Source organism: Eptatretus burgeri, chromosome 3 (assembly GCF_056783735.1).
Source record: "Eptatretus burgeri isolate ZD-2024b chromosome 3, Ebu_testis_v1, whole genome shotgun sequence".
In the NCBI taxonomy this organism is placed as follows: Eukaryota; Metazoa; Chordata; class Myxini; order Myxiniformes; family Myxinidae; genus Eptatretus; species Eptatretus burgeri.
In genome coordinates this window covers 90,141,828-90,158,933 of record NC_140963.1, presented here as the reverse complement: position 1 = coordinate 90,158,933, position 17,106 = coordinate 90,141,828, and the positions used below count along the sequence as shown (strand labels likewise).

The 17,106-nt window shown below is 45.5% G+C and overlaps 1 protein-coding gene across 5 annotated transcripts in view; it reads right to left on the bottom strand.

Moving 5' to 3' along the window:
• LOC147030421 (transducin-like enhancer protein 4) overlaps positions 1-17,106 on the bottom strand; it is a 101,478-nt gene that overhangs the window by 40,034 nt on the left and 44,338 nt on the right. For 4 of the 5 annotated variants that reach the window (XR_015056354.1, XM_085874461.1, XM_085874463.1 and 1 more), the window contains 2 exons: positions 4,675-4,728; positions 1,338-1,487 (listed from right to left, as the gene is read on the bottom strand). Coding sequence is in view for 4 of the 5 variants with exons in the window: in XM_085874461.1 (XP_085730587.1) it covers positions 1,338-1,487; positions 4,675-4,728 (204 nt within the window). In the remaining variant the exon portion in view is untranslated. The remainder of the gene's footprint in view (positions 1-1,337; positions 1,488-4,674; positions 4,729-17,106) is intronic. The other variant, XM_085874462.1, reaches the window with a different exon arrangement.

The window sequence follows — 17,106 nt, the reverse complement described above, 5'->3', positions numbered from 1 at the left end:
GAAGGGAAGCTGCACAGGAGGTACTCCCACGGAGTGGGTTTTCAGATTTTTTTGCGTTTTTGCGTTTTGCGGAATGAAGCGTTTTACGGTGGCTGGAGTGCAAATCCTGCCACCAACCTCCTAATAAGAAGTAACCCAACTGCAGGAGGACGTCCGCAGACACAGTTGGGCACTAGATATGGATGGCCGTTGGCTCACAAGGAGCTCCTCCGCCCTTTGACAGGTTTTGTTTTTAATCCTGCTGGGTGTCCATATCCAAACACCCTCCTCACCAGAAAACCTGGTGGGGGAGACGGTTTAGTCGCCGACAACCCGACCATGGAACAGGTTAGTACAGGTTTACATGGTACCTGTAGCAGGTCACAGATCGAACCTGACCTGACAAAAACGAACCTGACCTGACCTGACGACTATTTCTGAAAACGGAAACCTTATTGTGTTTTGATTTTTTTTGCAGCATGGGCCCCCTTTATGGTCTGGGCCCTCGGTTGGTGCCTGAATGCCCCTGATCTCTATAAGATCAAGCCATGCCAGCTAAGCTGCAGGCATCCCAGATAAGTGAAACAGCACATTCCTTTGCATCATGGGAAGAAGCTCATTCATCATAAGGAGCATTGAAGGAAGGCACTTAAACAATGACGAATTCCAAAATAGCATCACCTTTTATTGACAATTTGAGTTTATACAAGCTTTACCTGAGTAAAAGAATTATGACATGCTAATTACACAAGTAAAAGGCCACGTTCTGATTGTTGCCGAGTCCCCCACTCCCACCAAGAGAAAAAAGAAAAAGAAAAAAAAAAAAGATAAAGCAACACCACATCCACATTTGACAGACAACTGTCTAGCCAACAGTTATTGATGAAAGCCATTGTCTAAAAGTGGAAAATCAATTTTGCACATAAAGATGGAATAGTTCTGAGCAGAACACCAGGGTAAGCTATGGAGAACAATACGCCATCAAGAACATAATGCTGTTTTGCACAGCCAAAAGAAGTCCGAGTCAGTAAAGCAGTTGGCCTTTAATAATGATTGCAAAGAACTTGGCACCGAGTGCATGTTTCCAAACTAGCCCTGATCTTATGATTGCATTAGCAAGAGAAGTGTTGAATCGCAAGTTTACAAAAACAAGCTGATTGTCCGTGAACAAAGCATTTGTGACCAAATGACAGCACATTTGGTGTGACTCGTCAACGCTTCTCTGATGACAGGTGAGAAAGGGAACAGTTTTAAACCCTTCTTTTAAATTGTTTGCAATTATCGAAAACATATATTAATTTCGTAAAACAGGCTTTGATAACCCATGTGCTGATACCAAATTGGTCCTGTTACAATACCTGTCCAGGATCGCGCAAACTTCCTCCACTGCCCGATGAAGCTACTGAGGCAGGACTTTGTGCAGCAGTGTCCTTACTGGAACGGCCGGGGGGCTCATCGATTCCATTCTCCCGTGATTCTCTGGGGCTGCCATGTGGAGATCCTGCATCCTAAGGAAGAGAGAGAGAGAGACGTTTCATAAACCCACGTTTAAAGTAAAATCATAATTTAATTATCTTTTTTAAAGACAATGCCAGATTTGATCACAATTCTTCAAAGAAAAAATAAAATGCACAAAGTATGCAGAAATTATAACCTCATAGCTTTTCCTCAATAATTTACATGAAGCCATGTCCTGTTCATGAATACCTGTGAAACATGTGATGTCACATGCATTGACCGATCGTGGACAAGATGTTAGTTTTGGTTGAATAAGTAGTCGGTAATTCCTGGAAATTGGTTTTGTATCAGATGGAAGCGATTTTATTGATCTTAAGGAACAAAGTTATTCTGAATTTTGGTGAAGGTATCATATTTGACCGATTAGTATATAATGATATACTGAAATATCATATAATGACTGGTAGCTAGTAAGAAGTTTATATTGAATTATTTCCTAAATTTCACCCACACCAAATAGGACAGGTTTTTCTTTTTGACCCTTTTAAAAATAATTCCAGAATGCACTACCAGAGGGAGCTATTCCAGAGGAAGCTAATGTCTTTTCCTTGTAAATTTCTATGCTTGCATCAAACAACATTAATAACACCACAACGACTTTACTGGCATTTCATGAGTATCACCATCTTGTGAGGTCGGCAAGGGGAAGTTTTTGGCCAGTCTTTTGTGAACCGGCTGGCCAGGTCTGATGTTTGACCGAAGGAGACTTTGGGAACAAACAGTTCAGCATGCCGGCAACAACTCAAGAAAGACATCGCAAGATCTTTGACGTCCACAAACTTATGCTAGTAGATGGGACACTCGGATTAACGTCCATCCAGAGCAGACACACTGAGGTGCACCGCGATGCCTGTAAAGCACCAATCCGTGTATCTGACAGTTTGACATAATCAAACTCAGACAAGACAGAAAGTTCAACCTCTACACCATCCTGTCAAACTATTATTTTAGAATAACAATGCAAAACTATTATTTCTGGGAAGTAACCATAATCATACAAATTATTCAATTGATCAGAATCATTTAAAAAAAAAAATAATACTAAAAAAACAATAACAAAATACTGGTTATTTAAGGCTTAAGCAACAAAATAATTAATTGCACACCGTCCCTCCAGATTTCATCTCCAGGCACTGCACATCATCATCACTGGGCACCAAAGGAACCCACGATGATGTGTGCCTAAAGGGCATAACTCAGTTTTCACTCCGTTTGTTACTTGCAAAATCGAAGATTTTTCAAGTATATTGGTCAGTCGATTTTGTTCATCTGTCTGTCTGTTTGTCAATCGCCTACAGGTCACAATTCTAAACCCATCATGAAACTTCAAGTTGTAGAGGTAGTCTCAACTGAGAAGCATATTGATTTCGAGGTCAAAGGTCAACTTGAAGTCAAACTTCTAAAATCATCAATTTTCAACTGAAAAATCGTCAATTTACATCCTATTCACTTGAAGGTTGAACAGGATTTGCATAGTCCATCACTGAATTTGGAAACCAACTATTTTTGAGGTCCAACGGTCAAAGGTCAAGCTTCTAAAATCATCAATTTCAATCTGAAAAATAATCAATGTTCATCCGATTGACCTGAGCTTTGATCAACAGTCAATTTTAATCTTAATGAAATGGACAATGTGATGTATCCATGGCAACCTTTGGAGAGGGGGTGTATCTTGCAAGTATCGTGCTCTGTACAACGTCTTTTTCTTGTTATTCTGTCTGTCTGTCACCTACAGGTCACAATTTTAAACCGATCTTCACGACATGGTAGAGTTTGTAGGAAGAAGCCTATTATTTTTGAGGTCAACATGGACCAAAAGATCAACAACCAAGGTGAGAGTTCTAAAATCCTCAATTTTCATCTGATTGACTTGAAATTTGAAGATGATATATATTTTGGGTCACTGAATTCAACCACCAATTATTTTGGAGGTCCTCATAGACTAAAACGTCAACATAGGCTGAATTTCTAAAATTGTCAATTTTCATCCGATTCACTTGAAATTTGAAGAGGAGTTGCATATTTGGTCATTGAATTCAACCACCAATTATTTTTTAGGTCAAATTTGTTTTAAGGATCTTGCAAGTATCGTGCTCTGCACGACGTCTTCTTGAGTTTTTTTTTTTCTTTGTCGAGGCGCTATCTCAGCCATCCTTTGAGCTAGGAAGCCGGGGACAATAGTGAACAAATGCTAATAGTGGGGCAACTTAGCATAACAATTGTGCATTTTGTGAGGAAAGCACCAAATTTGGCACACTAGTAGCCTATCATATTATGAACAGATTTGGATATTGGGCCATCTCAAACTTTTTGATGGCAGTGGAAAATGGCTACCACAGCCACCAGCGGCTGAATTTGAGATGGCCCAATATCCAAATCTGTTCATAATATGATAGGCTAATAGTGTGCCAAATTTGGTGCTTTCCTCACAAAATGCACAATTGTTATGCTATATTTAGCTAAGTTGCCCCACTATTAAGCAAAAGCAGTATTTCATATTTTTGATTAATCAATAAATTACTTAATTATTATCGATTAATTTAATTACTTATTTATTTTCTTTCTCATCTGGGCAATATCTCAGGCACCTTTTGAGAAAGAAAGCTGATATTTTGACAAGACAATGAGCAAGTAACTTGGCTATAAAGTGTATTTTTCATTTATTGATTAATCAATTATTTTTCAATCAATTACTTAATTTTCAAAAAGTTACACATTTGGATAAAACAGTGGTGGTTTCGGTATGCTATTACCCAATTTAAGAAATTAATAATTTAAAGATTTTATTAATAATTTATTTAATATAATTACATAATTAATCAATCAATTATTGTACACTGCTCCCTCCAAGTGTTGCATGGCGGCATCGCCAGGCGCCGAGAGCACCTCGGTGATGTCGTGCACTGGAGGATTTGTTACTATGTATTAGACATGAAGTGGTGTATTTTGAGTGTACCTGTACTTGTTAAGATTACTTTTTATCCAAGATGGTGTTTTTTTAACTGCCTTCATATGAAAGTGTGGAATTATCAAAACACCATGACATGACGATAACTGATAATTACAATTATTAGTATGGTTACAGAGAGATTAAAATAAATACAATCAACTAACCTTGTCAGAAAATGTCAAAAATAATCATACATCTCAGAAAGCTGCAGACAAGGAAGTACCAACCTCATTTGAGACATCAACCACGAGGTTCTCATCACTTTTTTCTGCATCACTTTCCTGAAAAATAAAGCTTTATCCTTCTTGCAATTTGCTCATATTATACTTTAAACACTGAAGAAACAATTAAAAATGGTAGAAAACAACCCACAGCCATTCCCACCAATAATAATCCATATAGCATGGAGCAAGTGTTTGTATGTATGTATGTATGTATGTATGTATGTATGTATGTATGTATGTATGTATGTATATCCACTCGATACCAATTGGTTGGACAGCCGGCCTGATGCCACGCACAACTGAAAACCTGAATAAGAATAAAAATCATACGTCCACCATTTTGGTAAGCCTAATACATCTTCGGAAGTATCGTATTGTTACGGATTTGGAATTCGATCGCACACAACATTCAGGTTCCTTTAGCTCAGTTATGTTGATAAGTGCTTGTTCCATAGACAGCTCACCTTCCATTGTTTAATGGGCAGAAATCGATTAAATGCGCTGCGATTCAATTTAATAGTTAGGGAGCGATCACAACACAATGGAAACGTCCCTCCCCCTCTTCTGGGAAGAGGAAGAAGAGCCCTCCCGTCCCGTGATTCAAGACGTAAACAACTTCCTCCCACCCGTGGTTGAGCGGGGGATGGAGCATGAGGGCATGAGTCACGCCGGGGGCGGGGGAGGGGGCCGATAGGAATAAAAAAGGGACACTGCTTGGCTCGAGTTGGTTCGGGCTTGGCTTGTAGTAGGCCTTCGGGTTCTGCTTGGATCGGGTTAGGGTTGAAGGCTTTTTGGTTCTGCTTGGCTCGGTTCGCTTTTTGGGCTCTGGCTTTGTTCGGAAGAGAGGTGGTTCGCTTTTTGTGCTTGGTTCGTCGAAAGAGAGTTGAGCTGGTTGCTCGGCTCGAGCTTGTTGGTTGTTGTTCAGAGAGATTTGCGAGTCGCGCCTGTTTTGCGCTCTACTTCGTCGTCCGGTTCGGCTGTCTCTTCTTGGTTCGTGGAGCTCTTTGTCCTCCGCTTGGTTCCCGGCTTGGTGAGACTCCTTGGCCTCATCTTGGAGATGGTTCTTCAGGGAAGCGACACATCGACGGGAAGGATCGGCGCCGTGTCTCACCAGCACGTGTTCAGAAGTGCGAGAGGATTCGCTGGAGCTCGGAAAGGATCTCGGCTCACGGCGATTGGATCCAGCTTGCTCTCGCTGGAGCCCAGGTCCGAGCAGCTTGAAAACCACACGAGGTGGAGAGGTTCGAGATATGTTCTGGGTTTCAGCTCATCTGTCCCTCAGAGTTGAAGTTCTTATTAAAGGCATCAGCCACCATTTCTTGGGTGTGTGTGTGTGTGCGTACGTGTGTTTGTGGGCCCGTCTAACAAGTAGGAAACTGTTAAGTGCCTGTGTTGTATTTGCTTTACATTTCATAATAGAACTCGGCTGTAGGTTTTTGCTCGTGCCTTTTTCACCATCCCCCCATTCATTGCATGCCTGTGTAATGAAATAAATGTCCGCATTGTTAAATGTCACCTGCTCGTTACGTCCCTTCCTCACATTGACTGCCATGGAGCATTCGGAATAATTAGCTGGCTGTTTATAAGCCGATAAAAATGTACATCTGGTCCGATGGGACTTGGCGATATATAACTGCTCGGCAATTGCATATGGAACGAGCTGCTCAAGCGGCTTGTTTTCGTGCAGGTCCCGTTGAGGTATAAACTCCCGGCATTTCTGTCCGCGTGAATAGTTAGGTATATCGACAATTCGGCGATTGACCCTGTAGCGCGTGGACAGAAGAGTTGGCTGGTTTATGGTGTGGTTAACAACACCCGTAGCTGGGTTTCGGCGTTGATCCGGAAACTATGACTGGATTGCTCGTTCGGTGGGCGCGCGCAGCCGCAATCGGGCTGAAGGTGGTCGCCCACACGCCAAACGGGCGGAAATCTACAACAGTATTATATTCACAATTGCCATGCCCTCCCAACAAGTTTTTCATTCAGTGTAAAACAACTCAAGAGACCATTAAAACAATCATCAAATATCGAAAGATTGGTGACAATCGGCATCATTGGCCTTATGAAGGCAACAATGAGTATAGGCCTCAGGCTTCAGGCCTCCGGTGTCAGCCTATGGTCCCAGTGAAATTGGAATTACCTGAGCTATAAAACTACAATGCATGATATGCACATAAGCAGTTGGCATGTTTTTGCTTCATGTACGGGTGACCCTCGTCTAATGCGTATTCTGATTGCGCCGTCGCAAAAATGCGTCGATTTAATTCATCGACTCACAATGGCCACTTTTTCTGCACTCCATCGTTCTGAGCAAGTCATTCACTCACAGCAGCTGAAACTATTGGCACTGGAGATAATGATCAAGTGAAGAAGAAGTCAAAAAAAGTCGCATTCATTGGAGTTTAAATTAAACGTTTTGGATCGGTTTGATGGAGGTGAGCGCAGCATTGATATTCAAAGAGAGATGGGACTTCTTGATTCGACAGTGAGAACCATTCGTGACAATTGTGATAAAATCCGTAAGAGTGCTCAGACAACAACAAATCCCATTGTTACCAGAACTGCAAGATCTCGGCCTGATGGTATTGAGAAAATGGAGATGATGATGATCATCATGGGGACAGAGCATCAAAACCAAAAGAACATGCCCTTGTCTGGAATGGTCATTCAAGAGAAGGCGAGGAGTTTGTATGGCTATCTAACCAAAGATACCAGTGATCCAGCGCCGTTTGCTGCCAGTCATGGGTGGTTCGAGCACTTCAAGAGTCACAATGCATTCTACAATCTCAAGTTGACTGGAGAAGCTGCTGATGCAGATTATGCTGCTGCTGAACAATTTCCAGCCGTCTTCAAATCAGTGATTGCGGATGAAGATTACACACCAAGCCAGGTGTTTAACCTTGATGAAACTGGACTTTATTAAAAACGCATGACCAGCCACACTTTCATCTCCATCGAAGAAAAGACAGCGTCTGGAATTAAAGCTGCCAAGGACCACTTCACCTTGATCTTGGGAGCTAATGGCTCGGGTGAACACAAATGAAAGCCACTTGTGGTCTATCATGCAGAAAATCCATGTGCATTGAAGGGATATGTGAATTCAAAACTCCGGTTTTTGGAGAGAAAATAAGAAGGACTGGATAATTTCATGATCTTCAGCAAATACTTTTCAAGGGAGCTCTACAAGGAATTGAGGGCCTATTGTGAGGAGAGGATTCCCTTGAAAATCCTTATTCTTTTGTGATAATGCTCCTGGCCATCCTCCAAGCATTGCTGATCTGAGTGATAACAATCAGGTGTTGCTTCTTCCTCCTAACACTACATCACTCATCCAGCCAATGGAACAATGGGTCGTCGCAACTTTTAAAGCCCATTACCTCCATCGAACTTTCTCCAGGCTTATCAGGGAATGTGATGCAGATGAGATCAGCATCAAGACATTCTGGCATCAGTTTAACATCAAGATGGCAATTGATATCACCGGTGATGCCTGGGATAAAGTCACTTGTCGGTGCATCAGTGGAGCGTGGTGGAAACTCTGACCTGAGGCAGTGATCAAGTTCAGAGGAGTCATGGAGGCTCAAGTCAGTGAAGCAAGGCAACAGATTGTGATCATGGAAGAGAAGTGGGATTTGAGGAGGTTGACGAAGATGATGTTGAGGATTTGCTTCTGTCCCACAGGGAGGAGCTGAACAATGAGGGTGTTCTCAATGGAGGATTTAATTCATTGACTGCCATCTTCACGCTTCAGAGGTATCGCACATCAGAGGAATCAAAATAGAGTCCTGAGGAGCTTGAGCCTGTTAAAACCCAGATGACGAAGGTCATAGCTAAAGGTTTCAAGTTGGTCGATGAAGCCATGGCCATCTTTGTCAACATAATCCCGATTGCATGACAAATTCCAAGGTGCGGAGAGGAGATGGAGAATGTCCTGAAATGTTTCGAGGAGGTCAATGAACAGAAAATGAAGGCAACCACTCAAGTCTCCTTTATGAAGTTCTTCAAAAAAACGCCCAAGCAAATGAGCCTCCATTTCATCTTCTGAGCCTTCAACCTCAACTGGACAAGGGAAGTACTTCAACCTTTAACCTCAACTGTTATACGTACTTCAACCTCAACTGGCCTGCCACAAGCAATATGTGCTGGATCCAACCCCAATCATGGGAATACTTTTTAAAAAGTAATTCATTTTAAATGTTTGTATTTGTTATACGTTATATTTATGAATTGTGTCCTGCCTTTTTGAGGATTTTATGGATGAAGTCACTTATCGGTGACTTCAACCTTAAATGGTTGAAATCTTCCACGATGAGAACATAACCCAGACTTTTACATGTTAAATATTGCCCCATAACATGTTTTCGGATAACCCGGCGTTTCGCGGGAACGCATCACCCCGCGTTATACGAGAATCTCCTGTATGTTGTATGTAGGCAGAACTACCCAGACCTTGACTGATAGAATCAAGCAGCACGTCCCTTTGTCCATCAGGAGGAACACTAGTGGAACAAGAAAGAATACAGCCGGTACTGGAGGTGCATGTCGGAAGGTCCCAGCATCGAGCTCAACGTCGTGTGCATCTGCTGGTGGACAGCATTCGATTGAGAATGCAAACTGTGCCGAACAGTATGGTGTAGATACCTTCAAGATATTGAGTAGAGGATGAAGTATAACACATCTCTGAATACTGGAAGCAACATTTATCTATTCCATGGATCCTATGTTATATCAGCAGAAATAAGTAAATAAAATTGTTTGTCAATTCAATTTGCACATTTGTGCAAAAAAGAAGAGCAACACAAACTCATCTTCCAGTCACAGATGTTGATGAAGAGGATTCTGCGTTGGCCCTCATGGCCCTGCCCCAGACTTCGCGACCTTAAATTGGAGCAATGAACACTGAATAGGCTCCTGCGACCGAAAGCATTGGGAGTAGACGTCAGTGGAGAGCATCCAATCGGAATTGGTTTTATTGTTCGGTGGCCTATGTAGGTGGTTCTTCATTATCTCATTCACTTTGTGTGACTTTCACCCGAGGATTGCACAATGAAAAGATTTGTAGTGCATATTCTGAGGCTTGTGGTGTTCATTTTGTGCGATTTTTCTTTTTTATCATATTGTCTGCATGTTTTGTCCTTTTCTTTGTGTTGTTTGTCCTGCGTTTTCGTTCGTCTTTTCCCTTGCTACTTTTCCCCGGCCTTCCTCCTGTCTGGTAGGCCTCGCTCTCCCCTTTGCTACCACCTCCTCCCTCCCTCTTCCCCCTTTATCCCGAGTGTTGTCCCCACCCAAACCCAGAACCATGGTATGGCGAGCAGGTGCCATAATTGAATCAGTTTTTGGTTAGTTTAGGAGGGTGCCATTCCGGCCAATGAGACTTTTGGTCGGGAAGTTTTGTTGGATGTGCTGGGGTTTACAGCTGCCAACTTTTTTTGCCTCATCTCTTTGGCCCAAGGGTTTGATGTATCCTTCCAGTCCACTGGAACGCTTGCCAAGTTCTGGGTGCAGTGGGCTGCCACTCGGTCAGTTGAGTCTCTGGCTGATGGGGGGTGGGGGGGGGGAGGGGGTGAGTTCTTCCTCTTCTCACCCCCCCACCACCCCGAGTTAGACCCAATGGTTCTGCCCATGGGTATAAAGCCTGTGGTTGGTTGTGGGGTAGGAGGGGGGAACCAGGAAGTTGATGCAGTGGAGGAGAGAGTGGCTATTTTGGAATTTCCATCTGCAGTATCGTTATCGGAAGGTTGTGTTTGGTCGAACCCTTCCTACTGTCGAGACCTGCCTGGGCCCCACTGGGAAGCCTGGACAGTGCCCTCTCTGATCAGTCTCTTCTTTGCTTGGTCATCCAGTTGCCCTCTCCCTATGTTGGCTTGATGTGCTGTAGGCTATAACAAATTGGGGGCTCATCCGGGATTTGAATTTATATGATGCCTGTTATGGATTTTCGGTTGGTTTTTTTCATTGTCAGATACTTTTACGTTTTTGTTTATGGTGCTGTTATCTACTATATTTACTGCAGTTGTGCACCATGGCTGAGGGGATGGATTTTCACATGAAGGAATTTGTGGATCCAAAGGGACTACGAGTACAAGATGCAGAACTGTTATGCAAGGTAGAGGTACGAGTTGGAGCTGATTATCTTGGGGTTAGCATGACATCCCGTATGAAAAAGTCGGAGATCGGTGCGGTTATTGTCAGTCGCATGGGGTTAGAACCGTAGATAAGGTTGAGGAGTGATGCCTTGGAATTAGCCAGGATAGAATCAGAAGAATGACAGGTCAGGTTAAAATTAGAAGACAAAGAAAAGGAAATAGAGTTTGAAGAAAAGCAAAAGGAAAGAGTTTGAGTTTTAAAAAAAATTAGAACTGCAAATTCCTTTGGAATGACAGACCAGACCGGTTTCTGATTTTGATGGCGGTCCAAATGATTCCCCCCATTCCTTTGATGTGGCTCAGAACACATGTGGCTCAGTCTACCCATCTCTGGGTAGACAGGTTGAGTGGTTGAACAAGGCATCTCGCAGGGGAACCGTCATAACGTGTTATTACTGTAATCAGAGGGGACATCTCAAGTTAAATTGTTGGAAATTGCAACGGGAGGAGAAGCAGGGAGACTGCAAGACCGATCGCATTGGATAAAACCAAAGTGAACAGCCCAAATGATGGTTCCCTCTCAGTTAAGGCTGAGGATACTGCTGACCTTATGAGCCCTGTACTAGACTGTTATAAACCTTGTGTCGGGCGAAATGTCCCTGGACAGGAAAACACGGCATCTGTTCTGACCTGGATCCACCAAATGGTGAATGGACCTTCTGGGAAACCCATCCCCCCTCTCTCCAGGATGCGGTTGCAAACGTCAATCATTGATTAACTCTGCTCAAGCCAATGGGAGCTCGAGGTGAAGATGATGAGCCGACCAATGGGTGGTCGGATTAACCGTGACGTCATTACGGTTGAACCAATCAGTGTCTACTTTATAGAGACGCATATACAAACATGCGCCTTCACTTCCTCCTTCACTTGCTGCAATCTTACCCTGAAGAGTGCAGCACAAAAAGCTTCGGTCACTATTATGTCGTGTTTGTTTGTATCCAGACTTATTTGTCTGGTTCTGCTTGGGGTGGGTTCTGGTTCTGCATTTGCATTCTGCAAATGCTTGGGGTTCTGAATGAAACAAACTTCAAATTACGAGGCAATGTGGCTCATTACTGTGCTGTATGTAGATTGGGTGCTTGGAGTCACGTGATCGGGGTTTAAATTATGTCCCGCCCGCGAGGCGGTGTGCCCTGTACGTCCGTGCAATAAAGCAGAGTTTCCACTTGCTCCGTTGTCCGCCTGGTTCGTGAACACTACAGTTTGGCGACGATGGATGGGATTGCTGACAATCGAGTCAGTGTTCACGGCAAGGTTCTGGTATTCACTGGCGACGACTTTAAACTGTTTGCGGATCAATTGGAGTTTCATTTCAACGCGAATGGCGTGGGCGAGGAAATCACGAAGAAGGGTAGTCTTCTTTCTTCGCCGTCGTCGGACAACTACCGGCTGTTATGTGACTTGGTCGTGCCCGACAAGCCGAAAGACGACATGCTGACATTTCGCGCGATCGTTCAGAAGATGAAAGAACGCACTAAGCCGGAGAAATCGCCACAACTAGCGAGGCATGAATTCGATCATCTGTCGAGGATCCCTGGAGAGCGCGTGGCGGATTTTGTGGCAAGATTAAAACATCTCTCCGTTGCCTGCAAATTCATGCCGGATGAGCGTGCCGCCAGGCTCAAAGATCGATTTATTGCCGGTTTACAAGACCGAAAGATGGTTTCGGCAATACTTCGTATGAAGTTCGAGGACATCAACCTTCGTCATTGCGGTCGAAACTGCATCGGCTGTCGAACAGTCCCTCAAGGATGTATGAGCCATCGCCGGTCAGACCATGGAAGGTGACTGGGGGATCAATGAGATGTCCCGTTCACCTCAGACCCCACAAGCAACCTTCGGTATGAATCGCGGCCAGCCTTCACAACACGTCCGATCGGATGGCGAAGTAAACACGCAGGCATGTTGGGGGTGTGGGGGTCGACACCTCCGTCGTGTGTGCCCTTATAAAAACAGCGTGTGTTTACATTGTAACAAGGTGGGCCATCTGAAACGCGCGTGTCGAGCGGCATCGACCACCGTAAAAGTCATGGACGATGATGACCCTGACGACCCGGGGCAGGATCTGCAACCATTGATGAGTCTTTATTCGGTTGGCCCTGCGAAAACACGACCGATGATGGTGGAAGTGGAGATTAACAAGACGCCTATCACATTCCAAGTTGATACGGGAGCGGCGGTCTCCATCATAGGCGAACAGACCTCGCGTAAGCTGAACGGTCTGAAGTTTATCAGTTCAGACCTCACACTATACACCTACACCAGCGAGAAAATAAAGCCGATTGGAATGGCAGACGTGTCCGTGAGCTATCAAGGCCAGGACGCCGCTCTCAAGTTTTATGTGGTTCGAGGAAGGGGGCCATCTCTCCTCGGTCGGTCTCCCTGCTGACCCGCATCAAACTAGACTGGGCAGCCATTCACCTTGTAGAAACCATACCAAGCCGATTGGAGAATCAGTCAGAGGCGATTCTTTAAAAGCATCAAGGCCTGTTTTGCAATGAGCTTGGGAAACTCAAGGACACACAAGCCAAGCTTTTCATGAAGGATGGCGTGGCGCCACGTTTCTGTAAACCAAGGCCAGTTCCATATGCGCTGCGGGACAAGGTGAAATTTGAGTGAGACAGACTTGTGGCCTGTGGAGTTATTGAATGGGTCCCATACTCGGACTGGGCCACTCCAGTCGTCACGGTGCTGAAGCGGAATGATGTTCGATTATGCGGGGACTTCAAGGCCACGGTCAACCCAGGTCTTAGTATCGAACAGTACCCACTTCCAACAATCGATGAGATATATGCGCGGTTGGCAGGGAGTAAATTCTTTACGAAACTCGATCTGCGGGATGCATATTTTCATCTGGAAATGGACCCCGGGAGTGGTGACCTTCTGACGATCAATACATGTCAAGGACTCTATCGGTACACCCGGCTCTGTTTTGGGATTGCTTCAGCCCACGCCCTGTGGCAGAAAGCAATGGATCAGGTTTGTGTAGGCCTTCCCGCTAAAACCTACTTGGATGACGTACTCATTGCAGGAAAAACGGCTGAGGATCAGCTCAACAACATTGACAAAGTGCTGACGAAGTTGGAGGCTTGCAGTCTCCGCTTGAACAGGGACAAGTGTGCGTTCTTCAAACAACGGTTGGAATACCTTGGGCACGTCATCACACCGGAGGGGCTGTTGAAAGGTCCACGGAAGGTGGAGGCGATCCAGCACATGCCACCACCACGGGACAAGACTCAGCTTCGCTCATTCATTGGTATGGCACAGTACTACCAGAAATTCGTGAGCAACCTGAGCTCTGAGTTGGCCTCGTTAACATGACTGCTCAGGAAGGAGGAACGCTGGGCATGGAGATCTGACCACCAGGCAGCTTTCAATCATGTCAAGCTGCTACTCACAGAGGATACGGTTCTCGTTCACTACGAGCCTACACGTCCGCTCTTTTTAGCATGTGACAGCTCCGCGTACGGCATCGGAGCAGTGCTATCACACAAGATGGACGATGGTTCTGAGCCACCTGTTTGTTTTGCATCTCGCACCCTGTCGGCAGCAGAGCAGAAATATGCCCAAATAGAGCGGGAGGCTCTCAGCCTCGTCTGGGGAGTGCGGAAGTTTCACCCACACCTGCTTGGTCATCATTTCACCTTGCAGACTGATCACAAACCACTCCAATTCATCCTGGAACCGAAACGAGGTGTCCCAGTGGTGGCGGCGGCGGCACGAATACAACGATGGTGTTTGTTCCTTGCTGCCTTCAGCTACGATATCCAGTTCCGGGGCACTGAGAAGCATGCCAACTGCGACGGTCTCTCACGATTGCCTTGCAAAGAGGACCCATCTTCGTCTGAATCATCCGATCATGTTGATGTTTTTACACTGAGCCAAATCCAGTGTGGGCCGGTCACGGCTAAGCAGGTGGCTGTTGAATCAGCCCACGATCCGATCCTGTGCTCGCCCGTGTCGTACAGGCGGTCTCCACTGGAAATTGGAACGACCTGCCTTCAACATCTGAGTATCAACCGTTTGCGTCTACATGCCAGTCAGACGCCGACAATCCACGACGGGTGTCGTGTTTATGGCCTATTCCAGACAGGCCATGGCAAAGAATCCATGTATATTTTGCTGGTCCTTTTAAGGTCAAGATATTTTCGGTTGTTGTTGATGCGTTCTCCAAGTGGCCGGAAGTTGTGGTCATGCAATCCACGACGGCGGAAAACACGGTTGAAAAGCTACGATCAATTTTTGCAAACAAAGGGTTACCCGAAGTGTTGGTTTCTGATAATGGTCCGCAATTTGTTTCTGGTGTTTTTAATGGCTTCATGGTGCAGAATGGTGTCAAGCACCTAAAGTCAGCACCATACCACCCGGCAACGAATGGCCAGGCTGAATCGTTTGTTAAAACGTTGAAGCGTGCTTTGCGGAGAGGGGAGGGTCATCTATGCAAACGATGGTTGATGTGTTTTTGTTACATTATAGAAATGCTGTTCATCCAACCACATAACAAGTGATACACCTGCTATGCGTTTGTATGGGCGTGCATTGAGGTCTTGACTGGACTTGTTGAGGCCTGGGAGGTCGGTGTCTGGGGCGGTATCACGTCCAACGCTGGTGCGCACCTTTGAAGTAGGGCAGCGTGTAATGGTACGTGATTATTTCCACGATTGGAAGTGGGTGCCGGCAGTGATCTCCGTGGTACTCGGGCCAGCAAACTGCATGGTTAAAACTGATGATGGGAAGGTGTGGAAACGGCACGTCAACCAAATTCATGATCGCTGTTCAGCATCACCATTTGTACCGGGTACCATTGCGTCGGGACAAGTGGGACCACGACCTGTGGTGTCTGTTGAATCGCCAATGCCAGACGTGCCAGCACCGACTGGGCTAGTGGGTTCGAGGTGTTTACCTGAATCAGTCCTGCTCAAGGAAAACGAACAAGCTTGTCCACATGGTGCTCTTGATGCTAAAAAAATTGGACAAGCCCTACTGGTATGTCACCCCTACCGAATCAGGAGGAATCTGTTGCGGTATCTCCTTGCTGCCCCGTTCGTCCTAGTCGGATCAGAAAGCGGCCTCAGTATTTGGAGGATTTTGTATGTTCATCTCTGCCATTTAGAGGGGGAGGAAATGTGCTGTATGTAGATTGGATGCTTGTAGTCACGTGATCGGGGTTTATATTATGTCCTGCCCGCTAGGCGTTGTGCCCGTTGTGCCACGCAATAAAGCAGAGTTGCTGCTTGCTCCGTTGTCCGCCTGGTTCGTGAACACTACAATTACGACCGCACAACTGTACTTGAACGAAAATTGCAAACGCATTTATTGCAATTGTGCAAAAGCAAAGAACTCCCCAACAGTCTAAGCCTGATTCGAGAGGCGATCCAAAATGCGGAGGAAAGAGGCCTCCCACCGAGCATCATCAGTTTGGACCAGGAGAAGGCTTTCAACAGAGTGTCTCACGAATACATGATGGCCGTTTTGTACCGTTTTGGCTTTGGACCACATTTGATGCATTGGGTCGACCTCATGTATTGGGATGTTGAAGCCCGTGTTTTGGTCAATGGACATCTCTCAGGAGCCTTCCCAGTCGCTTCTGGAGTCAGGCAGGGATGCCCGATGTCACTGTCCTTTTTGTCCTTTGCATGTGTACTGCGGGCGTGTCCTTCCCAGGGCTATCGGTTTTGGAGTCCATGGGGAGTGCCTAAAGGTGAGGCCATACATGGACGATGCGTCGGTGTTCGTCACTGACACCATTGCCATGTGAAGGCTGGCACATCTTTGCAAGCTGTTTGGGTTGGCCTTCTCTTCCAAAGTCATCCCGAGGAAGAGCGAGGTCATGCACTTTCGTCGGCACAGGACGGGCTTTGCCCCCTCTTGCACATATACGGAGCGGAGAGATTGATTAAAGATCCTCGGGGTTTGCTTTGATCCTGGCGGGGTGGCCGCTGAGAACTGGCAGAAGGTCACCGAGGACTTGTAAATTGAAGTCGCTTCTTGGTGGCTTTGGCGCCTTACCATGAAGGGGTGCAATTTAGTGATCAAGAATGTTTTGTTTGGAAAATTGTTAAAAGTTGGCTAGTCTCCACACCTCCTCATGCGGTGGGACGGGCTCTGGTGAGACTGATTTTCAGTGTGAGAAGGGTGTCCCCAGTCCCGTGTGTGTATGCATGTGTGCATTTTCATGTGCTCTTATGGATTTGATGATGTCAGAGGACCCAGGTCACCTGCTGGTGCGGGAATTTTTGTTTTTCTTCCTGGGGTCACTCATGCGACAGATGAAAGGGCAGTCTCTTCT